Source organism: Salvia splendens, chromosome 3 (assembly GCF_004379255.2).
Source record: "Salvia splendens isolate huo1 chromosome 3, SspV2, whole genome shotgun sequence".
NCBI classification, from domain to species: Eukaryota; Viridiplantae; Streptophyta; class Magnoliopsida; order Lamiales; family Lamiaceae; genus Salvia; species Salvia splendens.
Window position 1 is genome coordinate 32859103 of NC_056034.1, and position 26686 is coordinate 32885788.

The 26686-nt window shown below is 44.0% G+C and overlaps 1 protein-coding gene across 1 annotated transcript; it reads left to right on the forward strand.

Moving 5' to 3' along the window:
• The first annotated feature begins 6776 nt into the window (after positions 1 to 6776).
• On the forward strand, positions 6777 to 8287 carry LOC121796880 (B3 domain-containing protein REM20-like). Its single transcript, XM_042195652.1, has 3 exons — positions 6777 to 6978; positions 7054 to 7176; positions 8268 to 8287. The coding sequence occupies exons 1-3, from the start codon at positions 6777 to 6779 to the stop codon at positions 8285 to 8287; spliced, it is 345 nt and encodes a 114-aa protein (XP_042051586.1).
• The last annotated feature ends 18399 nt before the right edge of the window (positions 8288 to 26686 follow it).

Here is a 26686-nt window from a genome sequence, read left to right on the forward strand (position 1 = left end):
AGGGGCTTGATAGTCTGTGGTGCACACCGTATTTTTTCATTAAGGCTTCAATTGTGCGATTACAGAAGTGTGTACCTTGATCCGATATGGTCGCCCTGGGTACTCCGAATCGGCTGAAAATGTGACTCCTTAGAAACTTAGCCACCTCCTTTGCTTCACACATGCTTGTGGACTTGGCTTCTACCCACTTGGAGACGTAATCCACTGCAACCAGGATATACAAATTGCCATAGGACGAAGGAAACAGACCCATGAAGTCCATTCCCCAAATGTCGAACAATTCACATACAATTACCGGAACTTGGGGCATCTCGTCTTTCGCAGATATCCCACCGGTCAGTTGACAACGCTCACAACTTCTGCAGAACTCGTACGCATCCTTGTTGAGGGTTGGCCAATAAAAGCCGCTATCCAGAATCTTCCTTGCCGTCTTCTTGGATCCGAAATGTCCTCCACATGCTAACGAGTGGCAATGGATCAGAACGTCCCTTTGCTCCCAGTCAGGAACGCACCTCCTTATCACTTGATCGGATCCCACTCTCCACAGATATGGGTCGTCCCAAAAGTAGTATTTTGCTTCACTCTTGATCTTCATTCTTTGGGCCTTGGTAATACTCGGTATTCTGGAAGTTCTCCAGTCACTAGGTAGTTGTCTAGGTCTGCATACCATGGTTCTTGCCCTACTTTTTATTTTCCTTTTCCTGCATCGTACTGGCCAGTAAGCTTCATCACTTCTTCCCAGTCAATCTTCCTGACCTCAAAAATTACCTCACATAAATGCTCTTCTGGAAACTTGTCGTGCACCTCTTCACTGTTTCCATCTTGCACTACTCTACTTAAATGGTCCGCCACCTTGTTCTCGACTCCTCTCTTATCTTCCACTGCCCAATCAAATTCTTGTAACAAGAGGACCCATCGGATAAAGCGGGGTTTGGATTCCTTCTTGGCAATCAGATACTTAATCGCAGCATGGTCAGTATAAACGATGACCTTGGATCCCAACAAATATGGCCAGAACTTTTCGAAAGAATAAACGACTGCCAGCATCTCTTTTTCAGTGGTGTTGTAATTCCGCTGGGCTTGATTCAGTGTCTTAGATACATAAAAAATTACGTACCTCTTCCCATCGATCTTCTGACCCAGTACGGCTCCCACTGCATAGTCGCTGGCGTCGCACATCACTTCGAAAGGGTAGTCCCAGTCAGGAGCCCGTATGATAGGTGCAGATATCAGCTTTTCCTTGAGAAGGTTGAAAGCAGCCTTGCATTGCTCATCAAAGACGAACTCCACTTCATTCTGAAGAAGTCGGGTAAGGGGTTGGACGATCTTGGAGAAATCCTTGATAAATCTTCGATAAAACCCGGTGTGCCCTAGAAAACCCCTTATCCCCTTCTAATCAGTAGGGAACGGTAATTTGGATATAACATCCACCTTGGCTCGATCCACCTGGATTCCTCTCTCTGAAACCACGTGTCCTAGAACAATCCCCTCAGTGACCATAAAATGACACTTCTCAAAATTCAAAACCAGACTTTTTGTTTGACACCTTTCTAGAACTATGTCCAAATGATAAAGGCACGAGTCGAAAGAGTCTCCGTAGACCGTGAAGTCATCCATGAATATCTCTATGCAGTCCTCAATCAAATCGGAGAATATGCTCATCATACATCGTTGAAACGTACCTGGAGCGTTACATAGGCCGAAAGGCATGCGCCTGTATGCATAGGTTCCGAATGGGTAAGTGAAAGTGGTCTTATCCTGGTCTTCAGGACCCACGTAAATTTGGAAGTATCCGCTGTACCCATCTAGAAAGTAAAAGTACTTCTTCCCAGCCAATCTCTCCAGCATTTGGTCGATGAAAGGCATCGGGAAATGGTCCTTCCTGGTCGCATTGTTCAGCTTACGGTAATCGATGCACATTCGCTAACCCGTGACTAGCCTAATTGGGATCAGCTCATTCCTCTCATTTTGAACGACTTGGATTCCCGACTTCTTTGGGACCATGTGGATCGGGCTGACCCACTAGCTGTCCGGCACTGAATAGATAATCCCTAGCGACAACAATTTCAAGATCTCCTTCAATATTTCTTCTCGCATGTTGGGGTTTACCTTTCTATGGGCATCTCGATGTGCCTTTGCTCCCTCCTCCAGCCTAATGTGGTGCATGCAGACGTCGGGGCTTATTCCCACTAAATCTGTAAGGCTCCATCCAATTGCCTTCTTGTTCTTACTCAACACAGTTAGTGGCCTTGCCTCCTGTTCCTTTGTAAGGTTGCTGCTGATGATCACCGGATATGAGTTCTCCTTTCCGAGGAAGGCATACTTCAAATTCGATGGCAATTTCTTCAGCTCAACTTGGGGTGGAAGTGTGTCTTCGGGTAGAGGGTTTTTCTCAGCCTCTCTTTCTTGCTCTAGTTCTCCATCTGAAGATTCCTCTATACTGACTGGTAGCTCCAATAAATTCTGATTTCTGGCAGAAGTCCTTAATTGCTCCCTCTATCTCTTCATCGGTCAACCCTTGGCTACTGATCAGATCACACCATGCAGCGGCTTCTATGTCAGCGTGCTCATACACATCTAAAGCTTGGAGTTTCTCCTGCAATAGTTCGGTCTCAAGAAAATCTTGGACTAAGGGGTCAATCACATCAACATAGCATACATTTTCAGAATCAATGGGCTTTTTCATGGCCTCATTGATATCAAAAGTAAACTTCTCCCCATGGAAATCAATGCAAATTGTTCCCTCAGCCATGTCTACTATTGTCTTGGCCGTCCTCAAAAATGGCCTTCCTAACAATTGCAGACGCGATCGGCCCTCTTGGGCGGTAGCTTCTCCTGCACAATTGCAGACGCGATCCCTTCTACCATGATCTTCCCATCCTCCTGGGTTTTCCCGGTTATGAATTCCTTAATGAATTTCCCAAGTGGGGGTAGCTTCACGGCTTGGAGGAATGGTATGGTGACATCCAATCTCCTAAAAATTGACAAGTAGTCCACCGGGTTCTCCTTCTTTCTTTTTGTAACAAAGCGGAAAGGGAATGGTTTCTCCCCCTTTTTCTCCTCTACCGGTCCCTCAGCAACCTTCTTGGAATCTTCCTTGGGCAAATTCTGGGTCTGAGCCTCCGTTCTGGATTCTACCTCTTGATGGGGTTCCTTCCTGACCAGTACGTTCTCAGGGGTTCACCTCCTCCACATGGTTGTTTCGGTCGAGGACCATCATAAGTAGTTCCTGACCTCAATGTAACCTTACTCACATTCGCTTTTTTGGGTATTTGGACTGTAGACGGGAGTTTCCCTACATTTCCTCTTATTTCACCCATCGAACTGGCTAGTTGGGCCAACTGCCTATTCATCATATCCATGTTCGCTTTATGTTCCTTCTGGGCATTTTGCATCCCCTGCACTACTTCGTTGTGGGATTGCAACTCGCCCTTGATACCTTGCTGCGACGCGAGCAATTCTCCCATCATGTCCTCCATGGACCTCCTTGACCTGTTAGGGTATTGTGACTGATTTGGGCCTTGGTGCTGGTTATACTGGAAACTTTGGTTAGGCTGGAAATTTTGGAAGTTTTGCTGGTTCTGGTTAGGTGGGTATTGGTTATACTGGCCAGGAGGGTTATACTGGTCTTGGTTATATTGATTCTGATTTTGGTTTTGGAACTGATTTTGGTTCTGATGGTGTTGGAGTGCTTGATTCGGCTGATTTTGGTAATTTTGGAAGTTTCTCTGGTGGGGTGGTACATAAACAGGGTTTTGGTTCTGGTTTTGTGGGTGTTGGTTTTGGGATTGTTGGTTCCTTTCTGACCAGTTGAATTGGTGGTCCGGGTTTGCTGGCCCACGGTTGGGGTTTTGGTTCGAGTGGGGGTTATATTGGTTCTGACCTTGACCTTGGTTTTGATTTTGGTTCCCATCTCCCCATCGAAAATTTGGGTGATCCCTCCATGGTGCATCCCGTTGTCTCCCTTGGATCCAATGCCCACTAGAATTGTAGTACCCGGCAGCATTGACTTGCTCCATACTGACCAAGTCATTTGGCTAATCATAGCTCGGTCTTTGGTTTCCCTGTTTTTCACCCTTGTAGTTCCCAACTGGGGAAGTCGGCGGTGTATTCTTCTCGATTGCACTCAGGAGTGACTTCTTTAGCTCATCCATCTTTAAATCCTTCTTCTGTTCAAGCTTCTGCTCCTGGTCAGTAGACGAGGCACTTGCAACCCTTTCTCGGTTGTATCCATCCCTTGAATGGTCATACTCCTTCTTCGCACTCAGTAGCTTCCTCAGGACCCTCTTTGCTTCACTGACCCGTAGCTGCGTGAAGCTTCCTCCCGACGATGAATTTGCCAGGTCCTTGGTTACCGCGTTCATGCCTTCGTAGAAAGTATGATGTATCTCAATGTCCGCCATGCGATGATTGGGACATGCATCTAAAAGGCCCATATACCTCGCCCAATAATCGCTCAAGGGTTCATCGTACCCTTGCTTCACACTAGTTATTTTCCTCTTCAGGGCGCTTGTCTTGGATGACGGGAAAAACTCGCCTAGGAATACTGACTTGAAATCGGCCCAACTCTCAATGGAGTCGGGGGGCAGGCGCATGAACTAGGTGTTTGCCTCCCCTTTCAAAACGAACGGCAAATCCTTCAATCAGTAATCATCCTCGGTCGCCTCTGCTGGCCTCCTCTGCGCCCTACAAATCTTACAAAACTCATGAAGGAACTCGTAAGGCCCTTCGTAACTCTTCCCGCAGTACGTAGGCAGAATTGCGATCACATGAGGCTTCCTGGGGTCACAACTATGGCTTGAGGTGGTTCTCCCTCGGTATGTGCGTTCAGCGTCCCGATCTCAGGATCTTCTTCTCCTTGAGCGGCCATCCTTCTCGGGTTTCCCTCTATCCTTGGTATCTCTTCCGGTATTGGTCCTTCTATGGTGTATTGCTCCTCGTCACTACTCGAACCTAAGTCAGACAAAGCCGTCGACAAGCCGGATCGAGTGGTTACGAGTATAGATCCTCGCTGAAGTATCTTCGGCCTCCACTGGTCAGGAGCCGAGCTGCTTCTCATAAACTGAAATGAAAAGAAAGAGAAAAAGTTATCCACAATATATACGCCAAAGTATCACGCACAATAGCTACTAATAACGCCATCCATCCCCGGCAACGGCGCCATTTGAAAGAGCAGGTTTGCGTAGGTGTCGTTCAAACAAGGATGTATCCTACTGATCAGGATGAAACAATCCCCTGCTAAGCCTAAAACCTGGTATCAATAATTCCTCAACCCTCTTCTACTGGGTAGTATAGTGAAGGTAGGGGTCGAATCCCACAGAGATGGTGACGGTTGGAGTGATTGTGGTGATATTCTGGAGGGTTTGGTTAGCTACCACGCTTGGGTTGAGTCTCTACTTAGACAAGAAATTGAAAGTGGTATCCTACTGGCTAGGGGTGTGAAAAGATTCTGATATGCAACGGTGTACGTGGACATGGTGAAACCGAAATATTTGAAAAGTACTGGGTTTCTATTTTGGGCTAAACAGAATATCAGAAGGTAGTGGTAGTTATGGTGACTAGGCTGACAGGTCTGCAGGGTATAATTAAAAGTGAAGGACGAAAAGCGAAAAGCATTTAAAAAGCAAGTGGTCCCCAACATTTGATATGGACATCATCTTCTTCAACGAACACAAACTAAAAATCAGAAAACAAACTAGATTCAGCACCATTAAAACACATATTAATAACTCATGAACTCAGATCCACAATCAAGATTCCAACTCAAAAATCAAACACCGAAATCGAAACTCTGCCTACTGGTCAGCATGAACGATAATATGAAACAATCAACTGAACCTTGCATAAAACTATCTTCAACGCAATCAAACAGAAAACAAACTCGCTAACTCAGAGAATTTAACTACTAGACTGAAAATTGCGATTCAACACTAGTGATAACCGAAAACGCTAGATCTACACTTACTAGGCAGGGAAAAGAAATCGGCGAAGTAAATTGAACAGAAAACAGCTTCATAGCATCAAACATGTTCGGATCTTCAAACGAAGTACTTCTAAGTGGCGGAATTCAAAAGCAACAAAGCATCCAGTGTAAAGAAAAGAACAAGCAATTTAAACTACGAAAGCGAAATAAAGATTGTTTCTGCCACTCCGGGCGATGGAACTTCTAACTACGATCTTGCTGACTGAGATAAGAACGTATGGAACTCCAGGAACTTCTGGAACTCAGGTGATCATTGGTTGCGGCTAGAGATGAGACTACGGACTGGGCTGAAGGACTGAAGTACCGAGAGAATTCTACCTAAGAGTGATGATGATGAATGAGTGCCCCTCCTCCCTTTTTCTCTCTCCAAGTGGCTTCCTTTTATATGGAGGCTTACCCTTGATTTTAGGGTAAAACCTCGTGGTGAGATGACTTCTTTGCCCTTAATTGTGGTTGATCAGTCCTAGCTATCCTTCTTCTCCATCTCGAGCCATTTTTGCATGCATACTGGTCAGTATGTAATCGTTCTGACGCCCTTTTCACCTGAAGTATCTGAAGCTTTGCCTACTGGTTAGAACACTCAACCTGCACACTTTGAGCACCTGTTTTGCAGATATAATCAATTATGGACATCATACTGACCAGTAACCAAGGCTTAGAATACGACTTATCATTTATTCAAGTTGATCTATGTGTATTTTTAATACATGAATCGTTGGTGTTGTTACAGCCTATCCCATCGGAATTCGATGCGGTGCATGGATATGGACTACCATTTCAATGTAGGTTAGTAATGCCGATCGGTATTGAATGGACCATCAGCCTTCTTTGGGTTGCGAACGGGACTCGTTTTCACATGGGTTGGCCAGAGTTCGTTCGGGATAATCTTTTCAAACATGAGGTCTTCCTGACCGTTACTTTAGTTGATGTTGGAATTTTCAACGTGAAGAGATACGACTTCCGCACTGGCTTACCACCCCGCTGGGACGGCGAAGGTAATCCACAGCTTAGATTGTCTCCATCGTTTCATAATTACGTGACACAATATTCGTGTGCTTGTAATTTGACAGATATAGCGAACGGCGACACCGACGACAGCCCGACTGCACCAGACGTTGATAGCTCTGATGATTATCAACCATCGGAGACTGAAACGGATTCCTTCGACAATAGTGAGTATGAGGATGATCAGGGTGCGTTGGACGTGGATGGTTGTCCCACATTTGTTGTTACCATCACAACATCCCATTTGGATTGCACACTCGAAATACCTTTCGGTTGTTGAAATCGTTTTATTCGAATTGGTTCCCTTCAAGCTCCAGTGTACTTCGTCACTGGGGATACTACTTGGAGGATTACTCTAGGCTATAGCAACTCTAAGATATAGGTGGGGCTAATTCTTTTTGTATTCTAGGACATTTTAGGCATTCCATCTTAATACTGCATTTTTTTTAGTTTCCTTGTTTGTGAGAAACGCATGATCGTCTTGCCTCTTTGGTTAATGAAACGCATCAGTTTTATGCATTTTAACGGAAGACGCATGAAAGACATGCATCTTTTAATTTTTATAATTTTTTATTGAAAGACGCATGACCCTCATGCGTCTCTAGGTAAAACCCATGAGTCTATTTTAAACAAAATGACGAGTTCCAGAAGCAGATCCATTCTGCGCGAGAGAAAGAGAGAAAATGGGTAGCGGCGATTTTGAGCGATTTCTTCCGATTCTCGACGTTGCCAATCTATTTTCCACTATATTTCGGTTAGTTCTCCTCAATCTTTCAATATTCCTCCCTTTGTCATTGTTTATTGCATATTTTGTGTAGGTTTTTGGTCATTTTGTAAATTAGGGTTTATGAAGAAATTGTTCAATTAGTCTGATGATTTGTTGTTTTGTTAATTGTAACTACTTTTTATTGATGATATGCAAGCAATTGATTCTATATGTTTGTGAAATTCATCCAATTATTGAAGTTGTGAAATTCAATCAATTAGATGATTGTTGAATCTTAAGAGTTTTTTGTTCACTTTTCAAAAAAAAGGGGCTTTGATGTTGTTGTTTTCTTGTGAAATTATGGTTCTTGTAAGAATTATACAATTGTCATTTACTGCTAGAGTGCTTATGAAATTTAAGGTTTTTGTAGGAATTATGCTAAAAAAGTATTGTTCAGGTGCTTGTTTGAGTACAGATTGATGGATTGAAATTGAGAAACCGGTTATGTGTACTACTGTGTTGCATTAACTTGAATATGATGTTTGTAATTATTGTTTTGTGAATATCTTGTAGGATTATATGGCAACTTCTAGTTGTAGAGGGCAACTGTTATATGGACCTGAAGATCCGTCAGTTCTATATCTTCAGAAAAAAACATATCAACTGACGGATGGCACATCACAAATTTTCAAAGTTCGCCGGACGGAAAGAAAGATATGGGATGTGGATATTCATGCCGATGTGATGCATTGGCTTAACATGTTTGGTTTCCGAGGTGTGATGGAATGTGGGAAGTCGATGAAGGTCGATAACGAGCTTATCACTGCTTTGGTTGAGCGTTGGAGGCCGAGACGCACACTTTCCATCCACCGGTTGGAGATGCGACAATCACCTTAGAAGATGTGCAAGTACTGTGAGGCTTGAGAGCGGACGATCGTGTTTTCACAGGACGTGATCATTATGTCAGATATACCGATTGGCCCAGTACCGAGATTTATTGGGATGGATACCCGATACACAGACAGAGACAAAGCAAGGCGGTATGATGATGATCGCTCTGATCAATCAAACGAGGATACCTTTGAGTGATGACCTACCTACTTATGTCTACATCCAAAGGGCACGTATCCATGCCCTAATCTTGTTAGGAGGACTCATTCTACCAGACACCACGAGGTGTAAGGTTCCTTTTATGTGGCTGAATGAATTTGAGGATCCGGACGAGGTGCAAAATATTAGTTGGGGAAGTGCAGCTTTGTCTTACTTGTATCATTATCTGTGCGAGCTTCCATTGATAAGAGGAAAGAGTTGGGCGGGCCTATGATGCTTCTGCAGCTATGGGCGTGGGAAAGAATGCCCACATTGAGGCCGTCGTTCGTAGTAGCGCTCTTGCACGAGCCGTATACGCCATGTGGCGCCAGGTGATATATTTAAACATTTATTTGTTTATGTATCTTGGGTTTTATTTACATCAATTTTATTTATAGGTGTAAAGGAACTACACAAATAGGAATTGCTCCTAGATTTTCGGTGGAGCATTACTGTGATCAAATATCCTTGATTAAACCTGGCCAGGTGAATTTATTATGTTGACAAATTCTCCAATTGCCAGAGACAAATACATTAATTTTTTTATGTGTACAATATATGCTTGTGCCTTATTTATATTGGAAATTCAACATAAAAGCGATAAATCTTGGAATATTTAACGCTACAAATTACAATCAACCTTGCTTGAAACTCAAATCAAAGTTCAAAGTTCACAATTATAGAAAATCAATCAATGGAAACTCTTATCAAAGTTTAAAGTTGTAGCTCTATTCCATTTCTCTCTTCCGCAACACATGAAACAAATACATAAATACACACACTGTGACACACATGGAAACTCTTATCAAAGTTCAAAGTTGTAGCTCTATTCCATTTCTCTCTTCCGCAACACATGAAACAAATACATAAATATACACACTGACACACATAGCAGCAGAACCTTCATTTCTTCAAGACAGTGCAAGAAACAGTTTTTTTGTCAGCATTATGATTATAAGAACTTACTTGTATAGATAGGTTGCTATTCCAAGGATTATACACAAAAAAATGATGTCGGTTTAGAAGTTTCGACTAGACCTTAGCTGCAACAAGACCAAAAGCACATCAAGAATAGAAATTGCAAAGTCAATCCCAAATGCCAACAACATTTAACACAAATATAAGAAAAACATAGGAAATATCTACCATGAAACTACATAACATGACCGATCGAGCAATTTCTTCGGTCGTGCCCCTCTTGTCCGCAATTCTTGCAACGGCGGGGAGCTTTCGGTTCACCTTCCTTGCGGACATCCATTTGATTAGGTATCCTCTTTGTTCTACCACGGCCACGCCTTCGAGGAAACAATTGCTCAGGGGTGATACACAATTTCCATCTTGGTTTAGCCCAATAATCTTCGTGTCTTGGTGCATCCCATGGATGACCACCAGAATACTGTGCTTCCCATGTAGATTTGTGGTATTGTGTAGATATGAGCTCAAACATAACGATACATCTATCTCTAGCAACTGCACAAGCATGTGAGCAAGGAACTCTCCACATCTGCCACTTCCCACAAGTGCACGTAGAATCATCAAACTCCACCTTTTGTACATTGTTGCCCTTTGCCTTCCCATCTTCTATTTGTGCCCGACTTTGAATTTGGTAATGTCCTAATTCTCGGTCAAATACAGAAATGTGATGTTTTTGCCCCTTGGCATCATTCTAAGCAAGTTTGTCCCTCGCCCACAGTGTTAACCGACCTTCAGTGTGCTATATTTTTGTCTTCTTTTGTGCCCACCATTTCACTATTCTCCAAAATGTGAGATCAATCAATGCTTTAATTGGCTACTCTCTTACACCACCGACATGTTTATTGGGGTCACCCCCATCTAAGTCCATCATCATAACAAAGAGACCAATTTTCTTTTTTGGCCATATTGAGCAGTCGTATCGCATCAGGGCTTTCCTCCTGTAGTGCACGCCTCCTTCTCTTATATTTATGCTCTTGAGTTGTAGAACCCAATGCCCGCACTATGCTTTTCAAAATAGGACCCTTACACTTGTGGTGACATTTCGGCTCCTTTTTCCATTCATCAGACTCCATAGCCTTGAAGATTCCTTTATGCCTATATGATATGATACACTTCTCCCTCTGGTATTTCACCACATGAATTCTTACATGATTCAAGAACCATGTCCAACTGTCGCCAGTTTCCTCATCAATAACATATGCAATAGACAAGCATTTCTTGTTAGCATCAAAACCACAAGAAACAAGCAATTTACCTTTAAATCTTCCTTGGAGGTGAGTCCCGTCAATTGTTAAAACCGGTTGGGCCAGCTGAAAAGCATGTATAGCAGCCCCAAATGCCCAGAAAACATAACTGAACACCTTTTTACGTCTGTGACTCAACAACTCGTTGTGTTTCCACTCAACAATTGTGCCTGGATTCTGTGACTGCAGTTCAAGCATGTAGCTTGGTAACTGTCTAAATGATTCATTCCATCCACCAAAGACAATCTCTAAAGCCTTTCTCTGTGCATACCATGCCTTCTTGTAACTAATTACCACATTGAATCTTTCATGAATATAGGTTTTTATGTTCGAGACCTTGAAAGCAACATCTTCTTGCACTTGATGTCGAATACACAGAGCAATCATCGATGACCTTCACAAGTATGTCGTCTCACCCACTTCCTAATTTCCCACATATCATCTTGGGCCCTTTGTGTAGCAGAAACTTCCCATGAACATTCATTCGCTTTTTCAGCGTCGGTCTTGCTGATAATAGCTACCCCATCTTCTGTCGTTCCTGCTGAAATATGCATACGGCATGCCACCTTCTTAGTTTGCTCTCAACGACCTTAAATTGTCTTTGATGCCACAAACTCCACATAGTCATAGCCGTCTTCACATGCAGCTTGGAATAAAATTTTGTTCCCATAGCAATCCGATATGGATGTCTCTCATCCCAGTACATGTTGCCGTGTTCATTACCAACTTCATCAGGTACCTCAGAAGGACCACTTGGTAATCTGCAAAAGAATTTCATCCCCCTGGAAACGTATTTTGGAAGTGGTTGTTAACCTTGCACAACGAGTTTATATATTACTATCTCATCATCAGAAGCATCACCAAGAGAATTGTTGTCACGACCGCCCTCTAGGGTTAATAAATACGGGCGATCGTGATTAAAAGAATTTAATAAACAGACAAAGAGAACTAGGGTTTCAATAACGAGTTTGACCAACAATTAATATTCACAGAAGACGACCAAGAGTTGACATTGTCCAACAAAATCCCAAGTGCTCAATATCCAAACAATTTAAGTTGCAGGCCCAAATAAATGATAAGTAAAAGCAATGTCACATCGGATACGACCAAGAGAAAGAGTGACGTCATGTATGAAGACACAATGACACTCATAGTCCAAGATAAACAATAAATTCTCCATTTTACGTACTCAACACCACCTTATCCTCGTCGCCGCTCAACCTGCACATAGGGAAAACACATGCAGGGCTGAGTACTATAAAAATACTCAGTGGGCTCATGCCGAAAACAGTTGATAAAAGTTATGTCATCCATACCACAGTGAACTTGAGTTTTAACTTGAGAAAATAATCGAGTTCACAAAAACATTATCATAGACTGGCCAATCAAAACAATCTCCTCACTTTCTCAACAATCCATCTATCACAACATTTCCATAGTGCGACGAAAGTGTGGCCACACTATTCTCCCACGAGACCGGCCGACTAGCAAGGACGGCTCACGATCCCACCTGTGTACACTAGCCTGATAGGGTTTGCGGCCCTACTCAGACCTGAATTCGTTTAACATAGCCCTATAGCCTAATGGAGCGAACTCACAAACTAGGCATCAGGCAACAATCTCATCATCAAGCAAACATGGCGTGACAAAACAGTTTAAACCACCCTTAATACACCATAATCATACTTTTGAATACGTTAAAGAGTTTCAGTAAAAGAAAACCCACCTCGATTGCTTAATTCTTAAGTACTCTCTTCCCCTTGATATCACGATTCACTTGCGATGATTCACCTTTAACATTTAGATAATATTTAAATATCAACACACTTTTCAAGTAAATAAATAAAAATGCATGCCTCCTAATTAAAGTTATTTATCTCATTTTTCTCAGTTTTCGATTATTCGGCGGCCGCCTAAAATTCCTCCGTTGGCTCCTCGTACTTTACACCATGATGTCAAATAAATTCCCAAAATTTATTCAAGCGCATAACTTGAATTATCGCAACTATTTCCCTTTGTTAAGAAAATTATGTATATATTCCGGGCTTGAGATAAATTATTCATACTTCAAAATTAATTCGGGATTTAATTAAATAATTTCTTCATGATTAATTATCGGCCCTAAGATTTATTTAAAAGCCCCAAAGCTTAATTATTTCCCCACCTTATATCTCCAATTAAAAATTTAAAGCCCAAATAATTAAATGGAGCCCATACTTTAATAATTCAACCTATGTCAATTAGTGAAGCCCAATTCCATTTAAAAAAAAAACAAAAGGCCCAGCACAGTACTCCATCATCTCCTTCACGCCTCACACTCCTTCTCTCTCCCTATCTCTCTAATTCTCTCTATCTCGACAGAAATTGAAGGAGTTCTCCTAGAATTCTCCGCCGCTGTCTCCATCTCTAATATTATTGCACAACCATGGCAGCAACGCCGATGATTCCACCACCGGGAGATGGAGGCGCGGTTCCACCAACCATAGTTGCTCCGCCTGAACCGCCGCCGCTGCTGCTGCTCGTCGACGGGAACCGCTGCCGTCGTTGCCGGGAGAGGCGACGCCGCTGCTGTCAACAACGTCCGTCGGTTAGTCTCCGCCACCCGTTGCCCCGATTTACCCCGAAACAGTCCCGATTCCCTCCGAACAGATAAGTTCTCAATCAAATTATATTTCTCTTTGTTTTTAGCTTTCAATTACACTGTGATGGGTGTTCGATTGTTGGAGTTTGATTGTTGATGGGAGTTATGTGTGGGAGATTGATGTATGATGCTATGTTGAGAGCAAAAGCATATGTTCAAGATTTGAAATGGAGTAGTGAGGATTCATACCTCCCGTCGATCTGAATTTGGGGTGCAAAAAGGAGTAATTCCTTGGACTTGGCAGATTCGTTTCTGTCACAGATTGTTGCACATGTTTGAAATTGGAATGAAATTGAAAATGGAATTGAGTAATTTGAGCTTTGAATTTGTGAAAAGGAGTATACCTTGAATTGAACTTGAGGAGAATAGGTCTTGGTTTTCTTGCGGCAGAGATACGGTAGGAGAGAAAACAACACTGATTTAAAGTGTGTAAAATAGAGGGAGGGTGGTTAAAGATGTGGGAGAGATTTGGGGGTGAGGGGAAAACAGTTTTGATCGTGGGTTGAGAGGGGTGATTTTCGAATTCCTTTTTTTTTGTTTTGGATAAATTTAAATTTATGTGGTATTTATTTGCAGATCACGGAGGAGGAATATCTCTGCAGAATCTTTATTTAATATTTGAATTAATGTCGATTGATGACCAAATCGACATGGAGAATATTTAATTAGATTAGCTTAATTCACAATCCATTGTATTTTATTTTAAATTGTGCAGTCCCCAATTTATTTATCACGGACTGGATTTTTATATTATTTATTCAATTTATCCGATCCAACTCGCAGATTGAGTCCAATATATTTATTCCTCACAGAAAGGAATTATTTTAGATTCGTGCAGTAATTTATTTCACGAATCTCTAGTCCAGCAACAATTCCACTCAACAATTAATTCACGAACTTCGCAACATTACTAGCATTAAATGCAAGTACTTTAGGGCAACAAAAAAAATAGGTTTAGAAAAACGGGGCGTTACATCCTACCAACCTTAACAGAAATTTCGTCCCGAAATTTGTTACACTCAAGCAAAGAGTTCTGGGTACAATTCCATCATCTTGTCCTCATTTTCCCACGTGGCTTCTTCATTCCCATGATTTTCCCAAAGTACTTCCACACAAGCAACAAGTTTATTTCTCACATTCTGGATCTTTCTGTCCAATAAGAGTGGGGTCTCTCCTCGTAGCTCAAGTCTAGATTTAAGGCGACTTCTTCGTAATGGATCACGTGCTTCGGGTCAGACACGTATTTTCATAATTACGACACATGAAAAGCGTTGTGCACATTTCCAAGACTTGGTGGTAGCGCCAGTCGATATGCGACGGGGCCCTCTCCTTCAAGAATTTCGTAAGGCCCAATAAATCGCGGCTTCAATTTGCCCTTGACGCCAAATCGTGTTACCCCTTTTGACGAGGATACCTTCAGGAAAACTTTGTCGCCAGATTGGAATTGTAAGTCAGTTCGTCAGACACCCGCATATGATTTCTGTATGTCTTGAGCTTCTTTTATCCTTTCACGAATTTGCCAAAAGATTCCCACCATTTCTTCAACTACATCGGGTCCAAATATTCTTCTCTCGCCAACTTCGTCCCAGTAGCGCAACGATCTACACTTTCTTCCGTATAATGCCTCATACGGCGCCATGTTTATCGTTGTCTGGAAACTGTTGTTGTAGGCGAACTCAATCAGTGGTAGTGCTGCCTCCCAGCTTCCTCCTTGGTCGAGTACCACGGCTCTCAGCATATCCTCGAGAGTTTAGATCATTCTTTTGGATTGTCCATCAGTTTGCGGGTGAAACGCTGTGCTGAAGTTCAATTTGGTTCTAAGCTCTTTCTGTAGACTCATCCAAAATCTTGAGGTGAATTTTGGGTCACGATCGGACGTGATAGTCCCTGGGACTCCATGCAATCGAACTATCTCCTTTATGTAAATTTGAGCTAGCCTGTTGGACCCATAGCTTATGAGAATCGGTATGAAGTGCGCACTCTTGGTAAGTCGATCTATAATTACCCAAATGGCGATGTTCCCTCTCAGAGTCCTCGTCAATCCCATCACGAAATCCATGGTGAGGTGTTCCTATTTCCATTCAGGAATCTCTATGATAAGTCGTATTCTAAACCTTGATTACTGGTCAGTATAACGTGCATAATTGGATTATGTCTTCAAAACAGTTGCTAAAGTGTGCATGGAAAGGGTTCTAGTCAGTATGGAAAGAGTCGGACAACTCAGGTGAAAAGGGCATCAGAATGTTGCTATACTGACCAGTATGCATCTCAAAAAGTCTCGAGATGGAGAAGAAGGATTGCTGGAAAGATCAACCACAAACAAGGGCAAAAGCGTCATTACACGAAGAGAGTCTACCCTAAAAACCAAGGGCAGACCTCCATATAAATAGAAGCCACTTGAAGAGAGAAGGCATCATCAATTTTAGGACCTCTACACTTAGTTAGAATTCTCTCTTGGTAGATCATTCCTTTCAGCATTGTCCTACATCTTCTCGTTCCTCGCCACAACCATGTCACCTGAAGTTCACCATTTCACCGGAGTTCCACATTATCTCGTTCCAGCCAGTTCGTCGCGTAGTGACAGTCGTTTCATCGCCCGGAGTGGCAAAACAATCTTTAATTGCTTTCGTAGTTAATCTTACTTGTTTTTCTTACGTAGGATCTGTTGCATTTTCAATACTTGCTGACTTTGAAGTGCTTTGGTTCAGATCCAGACGTTTTATTACTATGAAGTTGTTTTTGTGCATCGGTTTCTGTTTGATTCAGTTTCTTTCTGCCTAGATAGTGTAGATCTAGTTGCTACTGTAATTTCCAAGTATTGAATGCATATTTTCATTTCTAAGTTGATCGTTCTGAGTTTGTGAATTGAGTTTGATGTTAGATTTAGATTTAAGTGTTAAGTGCGAAGGCTTAGTTCACGCGATTTTTGCTACCTTGCATGCTACCTAGTGAGCGTAATTTCAGTTTCGCTAGTTTAATCTTTTGATTTGGAGTTTTAATTGTTAGATCTGTTTTCGTGAGTTGTTAATTTGAAACTCTCGTTGATGAATTCTGGGTTTGTTGATCTGAGTTTATTCATGTGGAAGAAGATAACACCTACATCTAAGTTTGAGACCACTTTTGCTTTTTAGTTACTTTTTGCTTTGTCCTTTACTTTTCTCTACCTTTTTCTGCTGGTACCCTACAGATCTGTCAGCCTAGTCACCTAACTACCACTTATTCTCTGATATTCCGTTTAGCCTTTTATAGTAACCCGTACCCTCCAGATATTTTCTGAAACATAATGTTCCCTCAATCTCACGTACACAGCTGCTTGTTAATCATCTTTCACACCTCCTAGTCAGTAGTGTACCACCTTAATTTCCAGTCTAGATAGAATCTCAACCCAAAGCGTGGTAGCTAACCAACAATTCCAGAATATCACCACAATTACCAAAGCGCATTCATCTCTATGGGATTCGACCCTTACATCCGCAATACTAGTCAGTAGAAGTGGGTTGAGGAATTATTGATACCAGGTTCAGGCTTAGCTGGGATTTCCATCCTGATCAGTAGGATACATCCTTTGCTTGACGCGACACCTACTCAAACCTGCTCTTTCAAATGGCGCCGTTGCCGGAGATGAATGGCGTTATTTACTGTTCTTGTGTGTGATACTTTGGCGTATATATTGTGTATAACTTTTCTCTCTTCTTTTTCTTTCAGTTTATGAGAAGCAGTTCGTCTCCTGACCATTGGAGACTGAAGATACTTCAACGAGGGACTATACTCGTGACCACTCGTTCTGGCTTGTCGACAGCCCTGTCTGACCTAGGCACGAGTAGTGACGAAGCAAGACACAATAGAAGGAGGAATAACAGAACATGTGCTACAGTTGGAGGGTAACCCAAGGATAATGGCTGCCCATATAGATGAAGACCCGGAGATAGGGACGCTGAACGCGCATACTGAAGGAGAACCGCCGCAAGCTATAGTTGTCACCCCAGGACAGACGACTTGTGATGTGAAGCCCCATGTTATTGTAATCCTACCCACGTACTGTGGGAAGAGCTATGAAGGCCCTTACGAATTCCTTCATGAGTTCTGTAAAATTTGTAGGTCACAGAGAAGGCCAGCGGGGGCAACCGAGGATGATTATAGATTGAAAGCTTTGTCGTTCGTCCTAAAAGGGGAGGCCAACACATGGTTCATGCGCCTGCCACCCGACTCCATTGAGAGTTGGGCCGATTTCAAGTCAGCCTTCTTAGGCGAATTTTTTCCATCATCTAAGACAAGTGCGCTGAAGAGAGAGATAACCAGTGTGAAGCAATGTTACGATGAACCCTTGAGTGATTATTTGGTTAAGTATATGAGTCTTTTTGATGCATGTCCGAACCATCGTATGGCCGATATAGAGATACAACATACCTTTTATGAAGGGATGACCAAGGCAACAAAAGACTTGGCAAACTCCTCATCAGGAGGAAGTTTCACGTAATTAAGGGTCAGTGAAGCTAAAAGGGTCCTAGGGAAGCTTTTGAGCGCAAAGAAGGAATACGACAATTCAAGGGACGGCTACAACAGGGAAAGAATTGCGAGTGCTTCGTCTACTGGCCAGGAGCAGAAGATAGAGCAGAAGATGGATTTGAAAATGGAAGAGCTGAAAAGGACACTCCTGAGCGCGATCGAAAAGATCGCACCACCACCTTTCCCAACTAAGAGCTATAAGGATGCAGAGCAGGGAAGTCAAGCGCCAGCCCACCATCAGCCGAATAACTTCGTCAACATGGAGCAAGTCAGTGCTGCAGGGTACTATAACTCTAGTGAGAATTGGATCCAGGGGAGACAGTGGGACGCACCATGGAGGGACCATCCAAATTTTCGATGGAGAGATGGAAACCAAAATCAGAACCAAAGTCAAGGTCAGAACCAATACAACCCCCACCCGAACCAGAATTCCAACCGTGGCCCAGCAAATCCCGACCAGCAATCCAACTGGTCAGGAAGGAACCAACAACCCCATAACCAGAACCCACAGAACCAAAACTCAAACTCACCAGAGAAACTTCCAAAATTACCAGAGTCAGCATAATCAAGGTTCCCAACATCAGCAGAACCAAAACCAGTTCCAAAATCAGAGCCATTTTCAAGGCCAGAACCAGAATCAATATCACCACAAACAGTACAACCCTCCTGCCCAGTATAACCAATACCCACCTAACCAGAACCAGCAAAACTTCCAAAATTTCCAGCCCAACCAAAACCTCCAGTATAACCAGCACCAAGGGCCAAATCAGTCCCAATATCCTAACAGGTCAAGGTGATCTATGGAGGACATGATGGGAGAATTGCTCGCTTCGCAGCAGAGTATCAAAGGTGAGTTGCAGTCCAATAATGAAGTAGTGCAAGGGATGCAGAATGCCCAGAAGGAGCATAAGGCGAACATCGATATGATGAATAGACAATTTGCCCAGCTAGCAAATTTGATGGGTGAATTGAAAGGGAACTCAGGGAAACTCCCGTCTACAGTCCATGTACCCGAAAAGGAAAACGTGAGCAAGGTCACATTGCGGTCCGGTACTGCCTATGAGGGGCCCCAACTGAAGAAGTCCAACGGAGAGCCTAGTGGGACGAATATACTGAAAGACGTCGTCTCGGAAGAAGAGCTCAACAGACCTCTGCCCCAGATGCAGGATCCGTTTTTCTTGGACGAAACACCAGTGGAAAAGGATGAAACCAAGGGCATACAACCCAGGGAAGGCCAGCCTAAAGAAGCAGAATCCATGCAAGAAACTCCAGCCCAGAATGTGCCTAAGAAAGATTCCGGAAAGACTGTCAGGGAACCGGTTGAAGAGGAAGGAGGAGAAACCCAGTGGATTACATGTCAATTTTTGGGAAGCAGGATGTCACCATACCATTCCTCCAAGCTGTGAAGCTACCCCCGCTTGGAAAATTTATCAAGGAATTTATAACCGGGAAGGCCCAGAAGGATGGAAAGATCATGGTGGAAGGAATAGCGTCAGCAATTGTACAGGAAAAGCTACCGCCCAAGAGAGCCGATCCAGGTATGTTCACTTTGCCTATAACTATAGGAGATGTAAAAATCGAGCATGCAATGTGTGATCTGGGAGCTTCTATAAATGTTATGCCAATGTCAGTTTATAATCGGCTGAAGAGAGTAACATTATCGAGCACTAGGGTATTAATCCAACTGGCTGATAGGTCATGCATAAATCCTGAAGGTGTGTTAGAAAATGTGATGGTGAGAGTGCATGATTTTACTTATCCTGCTGACTTTTATGTGATCAAGATGAGTGAGTCTGAAGCTAGGGAGTCTAGTGGTATTTTGCTAGGGAGACCTTTTTTAGAACAGCTAAGACAATCGTGGACATGGCTGAAGGGACAATTTGCATTGATTTTCATGGGGAGAAATTCACATTTGATATCAATGAGGCCATGAAAAAGCCTATTGATTCTGAAAATCTATGCTATGTTGATGTAATTGACCCCCTAGTCTAAGATTTTCTTGAGACCGAATTATTGAAAAACTCCAAGCGTTGGATGTGTATGGGCAGGCTGATGTAGAAGCGGCTGCATAGTGCGATCTGATCAGTAGCCAAGGGTTAACTGACGAAGAGATAGAGGGAGCAATTAAGGATTTCTGTCAGAAATCAGAATTTATTGGAGCCGCAGGGGCTCAGCTACTAGCCAGTACAGATGAACTTTCAGATGAAGAGTTAGAGAAGGAGGGGGATGCTGCAAGGAGCATTCTACAAGCTGACATACTTCCTCCACAAGTTGAATTGAAGAAACTGCCAGCAACACTGAAGTATGCTTTCTTAGGGGAGGAAAACTCATACCCGGTGATCATTAGCAGCATCCTTACGAACGAACAAGAGGCAAGGCTACTGACCGTTCTAGGCAAGAACAAAAAAGCAATTGGATGGAGCCTTACAGATCTGGTAGGGATAAGTCCCGATGTCTGTATGCATCATATCAGGCTAGAAGAAGGAGCAAAAGCACATCGAGATTCGCAGAGGAAGGTGAACCCCAACATGCGGGAGGAAATATTGAAAGAAATCTTGAAGTTGCTGTCATTGGGAATTATCTATTCGGTACCCGATAGCGAGTGGGTTAGCCCCGTCCACATGGTCCCAAAGAAGTCAGGGATTCAAGTGGTTCAGAATGAGAGAAATGAGCTGATACCAACAAGGCTAGTCACTGGTTGGCGGATGTGCATTGACTACCGTAAACTGAACGCCGCAACCATGAAAGACCACTTCCCCCTACCATTCATCGACCAGATGTTGGAGCGAGTGGCTGGGAAGAAGTACTTTTGTTTTTAGATGGGTACAGTGAGTATTTTCAAATCTACGTGGACCATGAAGACCAGGACAAAACCACCTTTACCTGCCCATTTGGATCTTACGCGTACAGACGCATCCCATTCGGTCTTTGCAACGCTCCAGGAACATTCCAACGATGCATGATGAGCATATTTTTCGATCTGATCGAGGAGTGTATAGAGATATTCATGGATGACTTTACAGTCTACGGGGACTCTTTCGACTCATTCCTTCATCACTTGGACATAGTTTTAGGGAGGTGTCAAGCAAAGAGCCTGGTTTTGAATTTTGAGAAGTGCCATTTCATGGTCACGGAAGGGATCGTCCTAGGACATGTGGTGTCAGAGAGAGGTATACAGGTGGATCAAGCCAAAGTGGACGTCATTTCCAAACTGCCATTCCCTACTGACCAGAAGGGAATAAGGGGTTTTCTGGGGTATGCAGGATTTTATCGACGATTTATAAAGGACTTCGCCAAAATCGCCCAACCCCTTACCAGACTTCTTCAAAACGAAGTGGAGTTCGTTTTTTATAAACAGTGCAAGTCTGCTTTCAACCTTCTCAAGGAAAAGCTAATATCCGCACCAATCATCCGAGCCCCTGACTGAGAGCATCCTTTCGAAGTGATGTGTGATGCCAGCGATTATGCAGTGGGAGCTGTTCTAGGTCAGAATATCGAGGGAAAAAGGTATGTGATCTTCTATGCATCTAAAACATTGAATCAAGCTCAAAGGAATTACGACACCACTGAGAAGGAGATGCTAGCCGTGGTGTACTCATTCAAAAAGTTTCGCAGTACCTGTTAGGATCCAAGGTCATAGTCTATACTGACCATGCGGCCATTAAGTACCTAATTACCAAAAAAGAGTCAAAACCCCGCTTAATCCGATGTTACTCCTGTTACAAGAGTTTGATTGGGAGGTGGAAGACAAGAAAGGGTTCGAGAATAAAGTCGCGGATCATTTGAGCAGGATAGTGCAAGATGGGAGCAGCGAGGAGGTACACGACCGATTTCCGGAGGAACACTTATGTGAAGTGATTTTTGCCGTTAGAAAAATTGATTGGGAGGAAGTGATGAAGCTTACTGGCCAGGATGTGACAGAAAAAGGGAAAGAAAAAGTAGGGCATGAGCCATGGTATGCGGACTTAGCCAACTACCTAGTTTCAGGAGAGCTTCCAGAAGTGCCAAACATCACCAAAGCTCAAAGAATGAAGATCAAGAGTGAAGCAAAATACTACTTTTGGGACGACCCATATCTTTGGAGGGTAGGAGCAGACATACTAATACATTGCCACTCCTTGGCCTGTGGAGGACACTTCGGTCCCAAGAAAACGGCGAGGAAGATCTTGGATAGCGGATTTTATTGGCCAACCCTCAACAAAGATGCCTATGAATTCTGTAGAAGTTGTGAGCGTTGTCAACTGACCGGTGGGATCTCTGCACGAGATGAAATGCCACAAGTCCCGATCATTGTTTGTGAGCTGTTCGACATATGGGGGATGGACTTCATGGGTCCTTTTCCCTCGTCTTATGGGAACTTGTATATCTTAGTCGCAGTTGACTACGTCTCTAAGTGGGTAGAAGCCAAGGCCACAAGCACGTGTGAGGCGAAGGAGGTGGCCAAGTTTCTCAAGAGTAATATATTCAGTCAATTCGGAGTACTAAGGGCCATCATATCCGATCAGGGAACTCACTTCTGTAACCGCACAATCGAAGCCTTGATGAAGAAGTACGGCGTGCACCACAGATTATCTAACCCCTACCACCCACAATCGAACGGTCAAGCAGAGATCTCTAACCGAGAGATAAAGAAGATTCTAGAAAAAACCGTCAATCCTTCTAGGAAGGACTGGAGTGTGAGGTTAGAGGATGCTCTGTGGGCGTATCGGACAACCTACAAAACTCCCATAGGAATGTCCCCGTACCGAATCGTTTTTGGAAAAATGTGCCACTTACCAGTGGGGATCGAACACCGAGCATACTGGGCAATACAGAAAGTTAATATGGATGCTACGGCCTGTGAGGAGGAAAGGAAGCTGCAGGTACAAGAGTTAGAAGAACTTAGATTGGAATCGTTTGATTCCGCCATGTGGTATAAGGAGAGAACTAAATTATGGCACGACAGAAATCTAAGGACCAAAGACCTCCATGTTAGCCAGAAATTACTACTCTTCTAGTCAAGATTGAAGCTAATGCCTGGGAAACTCAAGTCGAAGTGGACAGGACCCTATGTCATAATCGGACTCCATTCTAATGGAGCAGTGGAGATTTCAGGGAGTATTCCTAACTCTGAACCTTTTGTCGTAAATGGACATAGACTGAAGGTGTTTAGGGAGAATAGTGATGTGGGTGTAGTGGATGAGATCCCACTGCAACCACATACTAAGGTTGCATACTGACCGGTAGGATAGGAATTTGAAACGAAATTATTGAGGGACGAAATTTGGATTGGGGTTGTTGCAGCTTTGCAGGCGGACAGCGACTAGGAGGGCGCGTGTGCAGAGAAGGACAGGCGACGTCCAATCAGGAGGCAGCGCTCTCAACCGTCTCCCACACGAATCGACGCCAACCTGGAAACCGCTCATAGCCGGTTACAACCCTCAACTACCCATTCTACTCTCATATCCAAACCGTCTCTCCCCTTTCATCTCACAAACCCTCACCTGCAATTTCTCTTTTCCGAAAATTCCCAACATTCACCAGACACCAAAACCCACATTACCGCCAGAAACCACCAATTCAAGCCATGGGGAAGAAGTAATGGGCAAAGAAACAAACCAGTGAGAAACCCCCTTCAATCCGTCGGGAAGAAAACCCAGAATTGCAACCACCAACGGAAGAACAACCGCCGAACCCTCAACCACAGGAGCTGAATCATCAAGTTCCGGCGATGGTTTCTTTGGACTTAATGACGGAGTTCCTCAGATAGCAGGACCCGAATCGAGATTGGGTGGCCAAGTTAGCCGGTTTTAGCCGAATCGGGGGCAAATGGAGCATGACTGGAGAAGCCCCGACAGTACGTACATCAGAACCGATTATGCAACCCACAGCACAACAACCCACTTTCGTTCCGACTTCCTCAACAACTCCACCAGAATGGGAATCTCCCTCAACGACCGCACCATCGGAACCTTTGAAACCCTCCCCGACTCGCTAAGAAACCGAATCAATTGATATTGACCCCATCTCCGCCTATTATGGCTCTGACCCAGGAGAAGGTGAGGGAAAAAGGAGCGAGGAGCCGACGAGCCAAGAGGGAGGAGATGAACCAGAGAGAACGCCGGCAACGGAGCCCATCCCTCAAGAAAGGGCGAGGGAAGAAATAGATCTGGATGAAACGGCCAGAAAGCAAGGCCTTATGACAGATGAGAAGTTTGAGGCGCTGTTGAAGGAGGTAACCCGTGAGGAAGAAGAAGATGCATCGGAGGCAGTAAGAGAGGGAGGAGAAGCTAGTGCAAGGAACAACCCAGAAGGCCTAGCCCATCAGCCAGAAGAAGAGGTGGAAGATAGGCAAATCGGAGAACGAGTACCACAGTCAGTGACTCCCCAGCCAGACGCAGGGGAGAGTGATGTGCACATTGATCAGGAGGAGACCGTGGTACGAATAGAGGAGCCTGAACCAGTGGCACCTCCAGTGTTGAAACCGAAAGCAGTCAAAAGAAAATTGGTGTTGAGGGACGATCCCAAGGCAGTACGACCAAAGCCGAAGAGAGTATCGCAGAGATGCCTAGGAAAATGGACATCCAGCAAGACGAAGGCGAACACAGCAGCAGATCCAGTTGAAGTTTTAAGTGACGAAGAAAGGGTGACTCCCACAACGCCAGCTGAAGTGGTCTCCACAACGCCAAGTGACCAGAGAGATGAGACTGAGCAGATGGCTGAGGGTCTGGACCTCGCATCTGAGTCAGTAGGTCACGTCGAGCCAAGAGATGATAGTACACATATCCGCGTGGAGACCCGCCCTACAGCCCAGGACAAGCCTTCAACACAAGCAGAGAAGAAACCGGAAGAGGATGAAGACAGAGAGGAGGACAGATACCAAGAAGAGAGAAAAAGGAAAGGGAAAGGCCTTGTTAAGAGGAAGCCAAGCAGCAAAAAGCAACGCACAGGAAACATAGGCATCGTCATCACGGACCCAGATCAGAGAACCCCACCGCATCGTCAGGAGACAAACGACAGCGACTATACTACTAGTGAAGAGTCGGAATCCGACAGTGACATCTCTCTAGAGGATGAAGAGTACGGAGCACAACAACTTCTGCACAACCATCGGGAGCTAATACATCCTCCGGTAGAGAGATTGGAGTACCGGCGTTGGAAGGTGAAGCTCATTGACGAGCTGATTGCGGACGTGAAGCACTTTAGCACGAAGGACGACAACAGCAAGCAATTCAAGGGCGGGAAGGTACTTTATTTCCCTTCCCTTGATGAATTAAATGCCCGTGGGCCTTTCTTGTTGTATTTGTGTGCTTTGGTTTTGATTGGCTGTTAGAAAACAAGGATCCGAGTGTACCTATAAGGTTGGCGAAGGAGTTTTTCACTACTTTCAGATTTAGGGTGGCCACAGACTTGGATGAAGAGTCTATCACCTTTAGGGTATTCGGTAGGAAGGTGAGCATGAGTTTGATCGAATGGAGGGTAAGATTGGGGATGTGTAGTTTAGAGGAGGCCATAGGGCCGGAGTGGAGAAGCATGGAATGAGGGATTCCCCGTAGGCACGTAGACTTTGAGCCCCAGGAGGCATGGGAAGAATGAACTCACCCGGACGCTGGGCAGTTTTCTTCTACTATCTCTCACTTCATCCACTTCAACAACCCGATTTTACGCCTGGTACAACTCTACTTAGATTTCAACTTGCTGCGGCTGTCGAATTCAACCGTCCGAACATCGATGACAGAACTATACCTCCTTTTGTGCGCCAAGCGCGGGAGGAAAATACATCTGGGTTTCTGGACAGCTTATCAGTGTCATCTCATTGCCACCCATCCCGCGAGAAACCTCTCCATCTGCCATATCTTGGGAGCATTCGTAAGGAACAACATCACTATCTCGGAGGCCGAAGGCTTATCTCCCCTAATCAAGGTGGACCCTCCTGGCCTGTTTGATACGCCATTTTTTGTCCGCACGAACACTGTCTATATCAGGGAAGGTGCCCCGCATTTTTATGCGATGGGTGAGGAGGCTATCCCGGCTGGAAGAGTTGCAGCAAGCTAGGGAACACAAGCTCAAGCACAGAGGCAAGAAAGATTGGAGAGAGCAGTGGCAGAGCTAGCAGAGGAGAATAGGCAGGCCAGAGCGGAGTTGACTCGCCTGAAAAATGTGGTGGAAAGTATTCTGAAGGAGTTAGCGACAGGAAAGACAGTTCGAGGAGCTGGACCGAGTGGCCACGGAGGCCCGACTGATGAACCAAGAGTAGCCGAGACAGAAGTGGAAGCGATAGAGGAAAAAGGTACCGAGGAAACGGCAGAATCTGAGGAAAGTGAATCTGAATCCGAGAGAGAGGAGTCCGAAGAACCACCTGCACCAACCCCTGCCCCACGGAGGAGCAGGAGAAATATATGACCACCCCACTGACCAGTATGTTTTCTTTTCTTTTTAATTTCAGTTTTTTTTATTTGTTATTTTTGTTGTTTTTAGGTAGAGTAATTTTGTATAGCATGTGAGTGTAAACCCTATTCATAACACATAGACTATTCAATTGTCTATGTGTGAGAAGT